This window comes from Phaseolus vulgaris, chromosome 7 (genome assembly GCF_051622355.1).
Source record: "Phaseolus vulgaris cultivar YP4 chromosome 7, ASM5162235v1, whole genome shotgun sequence".
NCBI classification, from domain to species: Eukaryota; Viridiplantae; Streptophyta; class Magnoliopsida; order Fabales; family Fabaceae; genus Phaseolus; species Phaseolus vulgaris.
The window spans coordinates 26,155,686-26,165,321 of NC_143504.1; the positions used below are offsets into that span (position 1 = coordinate 26,155,686).

The 9,636-nt window shown below is 36.9% G+C and overlaps 1 protein-coding gene across 5 annotated transcripts; it reads right to left on the reverse strand.

Moving 5' to 3' along the window:
* Positions 1-548: 548 nt before the first annotated feature.
* On the reverse strand, positions 549-5,375 carry LOC137817301 (low-specificity L-threonine aldolase 1). 5 transcript variants are annotated; one of them, XM_068620552.2, is made up of 12 exons: positions 5,250-5,349; positions 4,779-4,843; positions 4,473-4,624; positions 3,894-4,347; positions 3,375-3,486; positions 2,774-2,824; positions 2,497-2,568; positions 2,275-2,407; positions 2,105-2,163; positions 1,788-1,888; positions 971-1,058; positions 549-858 (listed from the first exon to the last, which is right to left on the reverse strand). In XM_068620552.2, the coding sequence occupies exons 3-12, from the start codon at positions 4,492-4,494 to the stop codon at positions 820-822; spliced, it is 1,131 nt and encodes a 376-aa protein (XP_068476653.1). In that variant the 5' UTR covers positions 4,495-4,624; positions 4,779-4,843; positions 5,250-5,349; the 3' UTR covers positions 549-819. The 5 variants fall into 5 exon arrangements, with proteins under 5 accessions (XP_068476653.1, XP_068476655.1, XP_090161209.1 ...); XM_068620554.2 differs by lacking the exon at positions 4,473-4,624 and having other exon boundaries at positions 5,250-5,375; XM_090305083.1 differs by lacking the exon at positions 4,473-4,624 and having other exon boundaries at positions 3,894-4,305.
* Between the last annotated feature and the right edge of the window lie 4,261 nt (positions 5,376-9,636).

Here is a 9,636-nt window from a genome sequence, read left to right on the forward strand (position 1 = left end):
ATAAATACAAAAATTCATTTTTTAATAATTATACTACACTACTTGAAAGTGAAAGTTGTTGGTGAAGTGTAAAATATTATTTCTCTTTAAACTTTTGGGACTCCAATCTCCTTCAATCCATTCCACGGTCACCCACTACTTCTGCCAAACAATGGTCCCATATAAATCTCAATAATTAAAGCATACAGAGTTATGGAATTGCTCAAAATATTTGAACTTATATTAAGATACATTTTTTAAAAAATTTAACACAGATTTTATTTTTGAAATACTTTCATTCTCAGTTTTCAATTTTTTAAAATTACATAAGTGTATAATTTTATATTTTCATCTTTTATTAACTTGGATTAATTATGCATATACCTTTTTTTTTATCAAAAATTCATCTTTCTTAAATGTCATGTTAATATTTGTCATACATAAAATACTTGTAGTATAAAATTATCCTTGTGTTAATTTTCTGAAATTACCCAGGGTGTAGTTAATGCTTTTCTTATATTTTTGTTATGAATTTAATAATGCGTTAGTTACGTTACAAATTCACCTACTAATAAAAGATGTATTACAAAATTATATTGCAAACTTTTGCACAATACCCTACACATACATTATGATACGACAGGTAACAACGAGCCAAATTAGCAGGGAAAGACGATATAAGTAAAAATAATTGATGACAGGGAACAGCATCAAAGATGCAAATCCTTGTGTCCTTTAAGGTGTACACTGAAGAAAATAAAATGAGCAAAGGCAAATGGAACACGGCATTTCTTCTTCAGCTCTAATATGTCAACAACGTGCCAACTTTAAATTCTTTCACTAGTCGTCCATTTCTTTTTCTACTCCCTTAACAACTTGCTGCAACATGCAACAAAAGAAAGTTTCATCTTCTAGCTTTCTGCATAAAATATATGCCAGGCAAAGGAAAAAGAACAATACATGTTGGATCCATTGAACAAGAAGAGGTTACCTGATTTGTAGTCAACATCGCCTTAAAGCATGACAAGGCGTATTGCACATCGCTTGCCGATATTTGGTGGTGGAGAACAACTCTCATTCTGAAATAAACAGACACTGTCATTAACCTCTTGCCTTGCTCACAGAGTGGAATAGTTATCTTATATCAACAAATTATTACTTCACGTATAGAAAGAGAAGTAAGAACAATGGTCAAGCAGAAAGTAACATAAGTTTAGGAAATTAATAACGTGTTTAGCAAACGTTACTCCTGTTCCCAAGCCCCGACTTAATCCACCAAAAATGTTTTTCTGAACAAGTATTTCCTTTTCTATAAAAAAAAAAGCATGCATTACATAATATTGACGTTTATTCATAAACACTGTAGGAAAAAGAGAATACAACAGATGCACACACCGTCAAAATTGAAAGTATTGCAAAATAAGAGTGAATTTTAAGCTTAGGGAAAAGGTCCCGTAATAAAAATATTTTAAAACTGATGCACAACAAGTTTCTCCAACATTTGAATAGTTTAACGCTCGGATAAACATGCCACATCGACTTAAAGACACTTATATTATGCTGATATATAAAAAAGTAGAAAAGATCAACATGCTGATTCACTGATTACGTTTGGTACACGAATAAAGAGATATTAGTCAACAAAAATAACAATTAAAACTTGGATTTCGAAGGATTAGAGGTTCATTCATGTCATTGTTAGTGCATTAAACCTCAGAAGGAACTCATAGTAGTGACTTGACTTCATTGTAAAGTTTGCAATTATTTCAATTATTTATAATAGACTGAACGTTGAGGGGAAACAAGACCTTGATGAGCTCTCTTGCATCAAAAGGATACCACGTTCTTCCAAGTACTTGCATATTTTCTCTGCCCTAGTCTGGATACCATCTTCAATGTCAATGAATACCTGGTACCACAGAAAGAAAAATTTAGTGGTTCCTTAAGGGATGTATGTAAAATTATCATTTATGTTGTTTGCACTTGGCGTTCTAGGCTGAGTACTGCGACAGAAATTAAGAAATAAAGCGCAATCAAGACAGAGTGCACAAACACAAATAAACAGAGCAACAATGAAGTTTCACCATATAAACAAGATACACTACACTAAATTCTAAATACTCACTATATTGGTCTCCACACCAAGGGTATCCACTCTCAGTCCTTTAAGTTCCCTCAATCCATCTGAAAGAAAGGAAAAAGTTACAGTAGAATAGAAAGTTTAAAAGAAAATGGTTTCTGAGTTTAAGAAAATTATAATTCATGAAACGGACTAGCTAAAATTTTGACATTTACCAGCTAACAGTCTAGCTTTCTTGTGATCATTTTCCAGCTTTCCAATATTTTCCTGCAAGGCAACAAGTGCTGCAGCACAAAGGATGCCAATCTGTCTCATTCCACCTCCTAAGGTTTTCCGGAGTCGTCTGGCCTGAAAAAAATAGATAAACAAGACTTGAACATCAGTTGTCCAGTAAGAACCTACCTCCATTTACTTTCCCTCTAAAATTATAAAACTACCTTTGCAATAAAATTCTCGGAACCAACAATAACAGATCCAACTGGAGCACCTATACCTTTAGATAGGCAAACCTAATTCATAAGTTCAAAGAAATAAAGTCAGTTTGCTTTACTATTATTAAATAGGTTATTATAGACGCAACAAGTTTCATATGAAACAGGCCATAAAATCAGTCCTCTGGAACTTTACTCAATAAGTTAGATAAAAGCAAAACTTCAAAAGGCCAAGAAGATATACTGAATCGTAGGCAAACAGGAAAAAGAACAGAAAACATACGGAAACTGAATCGGCTGCTTGGACAAGCCTATCCACTGGAATACCAAGTGCCTGAAAATCCAAACTTTTCAGTTATAATGCGTATATTAGCAGGAAGGAGAAACAAAAAACGAACAGGAAGTAAAAAACTGAAAGCTAGATATATAATTAAAGGCAAGATATGATTCTCATAACTCAGACTGTCAATGAGAAAATTGATAAAATTATGCTACTCATTGGAAAATAGGCAGTGAAGGGTCTGATCATATTTAACTGCTTATCTCACTTCATAATAAACAAATGTAGAAGTCACATTTAATCATTCAAATGGTAACCAACCTGCTCTTTCAGATTGATTTGACTGTAAATTCACATTGTCATATCCATTCCATTTATGAAAGTAATTATACCCGTATAAATAAATTGTGACCAAGCCCTGTGCTAGGATGGCAGACAGGGAAGTCACTAAAGGGTTATCCACAGTACAACTTGCCTATGATTATGTACATTCTATGTTCATTATTATTGGAGAAGCACTAGCCGTGAGAAAAAAATTTACACATAAAGTGTGTATAAAGCCTTACAACTGAGGAAAGCATGAGTAAGAGACAAATGTACTTACAACTGATGCGTTAAAAATACGGGCTCCATCAATGTGAAGCTTCAGTCCGTGCTTCTTAGCTAACTCCCCAACTCTGTCTGTATATTCAACTGAGAGGCATCTGCCACCAGAGCTGCATCCAGGTAAAATATAAGCCATGATGCTTTATATAATTTTGAATCAGTATCAGCAGAAAGGGACTTTTAAAATCCAAAGAAAAACTAGCAGATTCCCTGGGCCTGAATTCATTTTAGTAGCTGTGGGGTAATTATAACCAACAAGAGTGTACAGAGCAATGAAGTGGTGTCACCGCATTAAGAAAATACTGCCCCATGTCTTTAGTAACACCGCATGGGGCAATCCTTCAGGTTTACAAAAACAAATAAAATGGTCTGCTGCGATCACTGAAGGCCTTGTAAGAGGTAGCATCTCCACCCAGCAACCAATATATACATCAAGAAAGGTTATAAATGTCTGTAAACAAAGAACAAATTTACGATATTCAATTTGGAAGATTAAATTAAGTTCCTAAGTGCTTACTTTGCGTGAGTATTTTCCAAGCAAATAAGCTTGGTGGTTGGATACAGTAACTCCCCCCTAGGGTCCCTGATAGCAGTTTCAATCAAATCAATGTCCATGGTTCCATCATCGTTATTCTTCACTGGTCTTGGATGCACCCCGCCAATAGTTGCAATGCCGCCATTCTCGTAAATATAGATATGGCAATTGTCTCCAAGAATAACTTCACTTCCCCTGACATCACAATGAACAAGTACACATATAAGGTTCCCCATTGTGCCAGATGGGACAAAAAGAGCAGCTTCTTTGCCCATTGTCTTTGCCATCTCTGCTTCTAAGCGGAAAGCAGTAGGGTCATTGCCTAGAACATCGTCATCAACTTCAGCACTCGCCATGGCAGCCCGCATTGCTTCAGTTGGCTTCGTAACTGTGTCTGACCGAAGATCCACAATTCTAGTTACCATCTTCTCCTCAACTAAAATAAAACATGCCAAAAAGTAAAAAAGTCGATCGCCATCCTCAATTTCTCACCATTTCCATTCGGTACAAATTCAATTTCAAAAGAACCAAATCACCAAATTTAAACAAACAGATGCTTACGGTGACATTTCTCTGCCACCATTGTTGGATTCAAATTAACTAATTCAGAAACACTTGCAAATTATCACGAGTCAAAAAAAGTTTCCCAATCTACAAATGATTAGTATTTTCGATAATAACAGCAGCCTTGGCAGAATTCCACGAATAACAAACTAAAGACAGAAGCCCAGTTACACGTATCAGTAGTAATCTCCGCAATCCACGTGAAATCATAAAAAAGAATAAATTAAAAATTGCCAAGAAATTTAGGAGCCGAATTGAACAATTCAAGCAAGACAAAAGAAAGGACGGAAAAAAAGAAATCACCGAAAGTTTCCCGCAAAATAAGAGGTGCAATGATAATCTTGAAACAGTCTCCACTCTACAGAAAACTGTAGTAAAATAATAACAAAGATATGAGGAAATAGAGCATTACAGAATAGAGTGTTGTGGAAGACAAAAATATTGAGGATTTTCCTATTTTGGAAAAGGAAATTGTATGCATAAAATAATAACACTAAAAATAGAAAACAAAAGATGAAACTGTGGAGATAAAAACACAGGAAAAGACGCAACTGCTGCAAAAGACATGACACATGCCAGAGCAAGGCAACCCGTGAACCTTTTTTTATCTTTTTTTTTTTCTTAAATAGCGTGATTCGCAGAAGTAAAAGCAAAGAGCGGATTATTCTTATAATTTGGTTTTAGTGGTTGAGAAATGAAGAAGAAGAAGAAGAAGAAGAAGAAGAAGGTGGTTGTGCGATGAATTTTGAGTTGAGAAGAGTTAATCCAATTTACCAGAGGAAGGTGGAAGAAGATTAACCCTAGCTCTCCCTCAGACTAAGTCGAACTGAAGTTCATGCACTGGTTTTGCGACTTCCACTGGAAGGCAGTTATAGTATATATATATATATATATATATATATATATATATATATATATATATATATATATATATATATATATATAGGGAATCTACCACCTTCTATACTCTACTCTCCTCTACTCTATTAATTAATTATTTATTTATTTATTTTAAATTTATGATTCTAATAAAAGGTGACTTCTCGTAACAATCCTATTCCTGCTATTTAGAAAATGATAGTTTGAAATTTTTTTGAAATTATATACAATTTTTATATTTTTTTATGTAATGAATTTAAAAATAAATATATATAAAAAATATATATAATTAAATAATATAAAAAATATTAAAATTATAATATGAAAATAAAAAATTTGGGTTTTCAATCTATACCTATCCTTTTTATCCCATTTGTCGCTTTTCACCTTTTGGGAACGCTCATCTTAACACTATACCAAAATGCTATCTATGCTGGCATTGACTCATCTCTTTGCCTTTCCTCTTCCTTGGTATTCAAATATCAAATACCCTTTTATAATATCAATAAAATTCACAACTTTACAGTAAAAAATTCCATTTATATATTTTTTTGACTTTTCCAATTTTATTATAGACTTTATATTTAGCAAAATATTTTTTATATTTAACAATTTTAAAATAAAATAATTCATTATTAGATTGTTAACATATCAGAATTTTGGATTCTCAACTTATCATAACAATAACAATATACATAATACTCTTTTTTTATTTTTCATTCTCTCTTAATATATTTTCTTTACATTATTACTCTCCTTATACTTTTAAAAAAAGTGCATCCAGCATTATCGGTTCTTTTTAAAAGAGGCAAAGTCAATTGATTCATTCTCATTGGCATGAATTTTTATAAACTATTTTAAAACTTATCTCATCTTTTAATTATAATTTAGTATTTATTTGGTCTTTTCGGATTCCTTTACCAGTGTCCTCATCCATCCCTGGTGGGCAGCCGGTTAGGTGTGTAATTTTGGCGGCTAAGGCTGTGTTTGAATTTTAATAGTACACGAAATCAAATTTTAGTTTCTATTTTATACATTTATGCTTTTAAAATCTAATTAAAAACATCACCTCAAATTTCAATTAACTTAAAAGCTGCGGTATTTCTTTCTGATCCTGCCTGTTGATCAGAACGTTGGAACCTGCCTCGTCAAGCTTGGATCGACGTGTGCACCGCGTCAACCTCCGTCCTCCGTCACGATCCACCTCAAGAACCTGCAAAAGAACAGAGCGGCGCCGCTGCGGCCGATCGCACTCCAATGCCCAAGTCAGTGACTGAATCACCAAATACTTCAAGAGCAACGCTCAAGAACTCTCAAGGAACCGTGCAATGTTCTCTCACAGTATGCTCAAGAACTCGCAAGCGTAAAGAATATAATCTGAACGTGCGTACCTCAAAAGTTCGTTGGGAACCCTTAAATACCTGGTCACTTTCTTTCTCCTAGCAGTTACCTGGACACGTGGTTCGCATCCAGTCGTACACGTGCCATCATCTGGAGCCTCCTTGACTTGGGCGCAGCTTCTGACTCTCTTTCGGCTAAGTTACTTTATGCATGGTACTGCCCAGTGCATAGCTAACTTGGAGCGCGAGGGATTGGCGAGTTAGGGTGCCTTCGTACACCTTCCCTGTGGTCTCGCCGGCCGCCTTCATAATCTGCACCACCTTCGTCTTCGGCGATGTGCTTGCTCCGGCGATCTCTAATCACTTGGTCGCCTGAGTTTACATCTGGCGACTTCACCTTTAACCCGATGACCGTCGGTTCTGGTATACTGGAGATTGGAGCACGCCAACTTAATAACTGGCGACTTCACGAGCCCCGACCTCCTTCCCTTCTGCCAACCTGGCGTCTCGTCAACACGCCTATAGTGTAGCTTGGTGCCACGTCATCACTTCCGACTACCAGGGCGGTACACTTTCTAACTCTAAACTGAAATTAAAACACACTAATGCATTTTTATATATAACTCTTTCGGCTTGTGTGAAGAGGAATATCACTACTCTAAAACAATTCATATTTCAGTCTAAAATTATTACGGTTCTAATTTTTATTCCTTAAAATTAATTCATATTTTCAGTCTCGATGAAATATTAATTATTTATTTCCTAATTTATCCTCCAACAAGCCACGTTAATAAGTGATATTTATATTAGAAAATGTTAATGTATTTATTATAGAAAAACGTTATATTATAGAAAAACGTTATAGTGAAAATACGAAAGAAAACAAATTTTCCCTTGGTCGATTTTCGTTAAAATGAGAGTACTTCACTTAAAAAATAATTGAGTCGTTTCTGGTTCAAATGAGAGTAATTCACTTGAGTTAGATTTTTTTATTTGAAATTTCATATGACTTAATATTTTAACATTTCAGTAGATTTGCATGACTTACTTAATGATTATATGATATTAGTGGAATATTAGAATACTTCAATAAGTTTATACTCAATAGACATATAAAACAAAATGAAGATAACTGCTTAAAACATTTCAATAAGTCATTATTTATTGTATTATATACGGAATGCATGCTAATATTTTTATATAAGCTTCATAAAATATATTAAATTATTATATTAAATAAAAAATAGATTTAATTATCATTTTTATCCCTCATTTAGAACCAATATTCATTTTAAAATAGTGGTTATTAAAAAAATTAATTTGGTCCTAACGTTTTTAAAATATATTTAAGTTTATCCCTTTTCTTAATTTTGGACTAGCAACATTAAGTGTTTTTTTATGTGGCACAGAGAAGTGAAAACATGAACTGTGACCTGTTGTATGCATGGACACTTTGATGTATATGTAAGCCACGTGTGCGGTTTAGGATTTTGTACCGTCCCGTACCCGGGCGTTGACAAGTCAAGGTCAAAGCCAACGTCGGGGTCAAAGTCAACATAAGTCGTCGCCTAGGTGAGGCAACGCCAAGTGCAAGCGTCGCCAAGAGGAAGCGTCGCCAAGATAAGACGTCGCCTAGAGCAGGCGTCGCCAAGGTAGGGCGTCGCCAAGGTAAAATGTCACAAAAGCAAGGCAATCACAGTGTTGCTCCTCGATACCCATGGGTAGGAAAGACCATGGAGGGAGCGACGCCGTGGGAAGGCCTCAAATCCCGATAACCCGGGGTAGCAATAAAGAGAAGAGAAAGGTGGCTTCAAGGCTGTACCGTCCCGTACCCGGGCGTTGACTAAGTCAAGGTCAAAGTCAACACCAGGGGTCAAAGTCAACACCAGGCGTCGCCTAGGTGAAGAGACGCTAAGTGTCAGCGTCACCAAGAAGAGGCGTCGCCAAGGCAAGGCGTCGCCTAGGTGAAGGCGCCGCCCCACCAGGGCGTCGCCAGATCAAACAGTACTAAAGCAAGGCAATCACAGTGTGGTTCCCCGATACCCATGGGTAGGAAAGACCATGGAGGGAGCGACGCCGTGGGAAGGCCTCAGGTCCCGATAACCCGGGGCAGCGATAAAGAGAAGGAAAAGGTGGCTTCAAGGCCATAATGATGGCACCAGTGTAGGGCAGCCTGACTCGTGAAGTACCCCTGCCGCCCCAGAGACGCCTTTGGGACAGATGCGACTCGAGAGGAAGGTCACGCCCAGGGTAGCCGGGTGCAGGGTACGAGAGGAAGGCAGATACGCTCTCAAAGTAAGTGACTAGATAATTGGGGGCATGAGTTGGCACCCAAAAAGTCACCCCTAGCGCAGTAGCACTCCCAAGCAGGGGGACTCACACGCAGAAACGTCCCCAGATGGGTAGAAACGCCCCCAGATGGGGTCACGGCGTCGTGAGGCCCTCCACGTGTACGACAGCCATGTCAAAATAGAAACACCCTTTAGTCAGGTGCCAGGTAATTAAAGTCATTCAACACAGTTTCCGTTTCGAGCGTTCAGGTACTATAATGGCTCCCAAGCGTTTCAACGTCTTAAATGCGCTACGTTTTCTAATTAGATACGCTGATTGAGTGCGTTACATTTGTAATTAAAGGCGCTTTAAGGCGCTTTAAATGCTTGGGTAGTTGCTTTAAATGTTGGAAACGGGGTTCGAACTTTTGGCGAATTTACCAGAACTCTCTAGTTGCTTGCTCGTGCCTTGAGGTTACGTACAAGGGACTGGGGAAAGATCTTTGCCTGAGGGAGAAACACACACACAATACACAGTTCTTTTTACCACCTTCAGAGTGCCATACGCGGTGCTCAGAGACGGAGGTGCACAGTTTTGGTGTTTCTTGCTGGCTGACTTGAGCGTCGGAGTGCAAACGGCCGTTAGGGCGCCCTTTTGTCCTCTTTTTGCAG

What these genes read in the sequence shown, in the direction of transcription:
- LOC137817301 (XM_068620552.2), bottom strand. Translation starts at nt 4,494, where the DNA reads ATGGTGGCAGAGAAATGTCACC. An exon ending in GGTGGCAGAGAAATGTCACC is followed by an intron (nt 4,348 to 4,472) that starts GTAAGCATCTGT and finishes GTTTTATTTTAG; the next exon opens with TTGAGGAGAAGATGGTAACT. An exon ending in ATGCAAGAGAGCTCATCAAG is followed by an intron (nt 1,059 to 1,787) that starts GTCTTGTTTCCC and finishes TGTTTATTTCAG; the next exon opens with AATGAGAGTTGTTCTCCACC.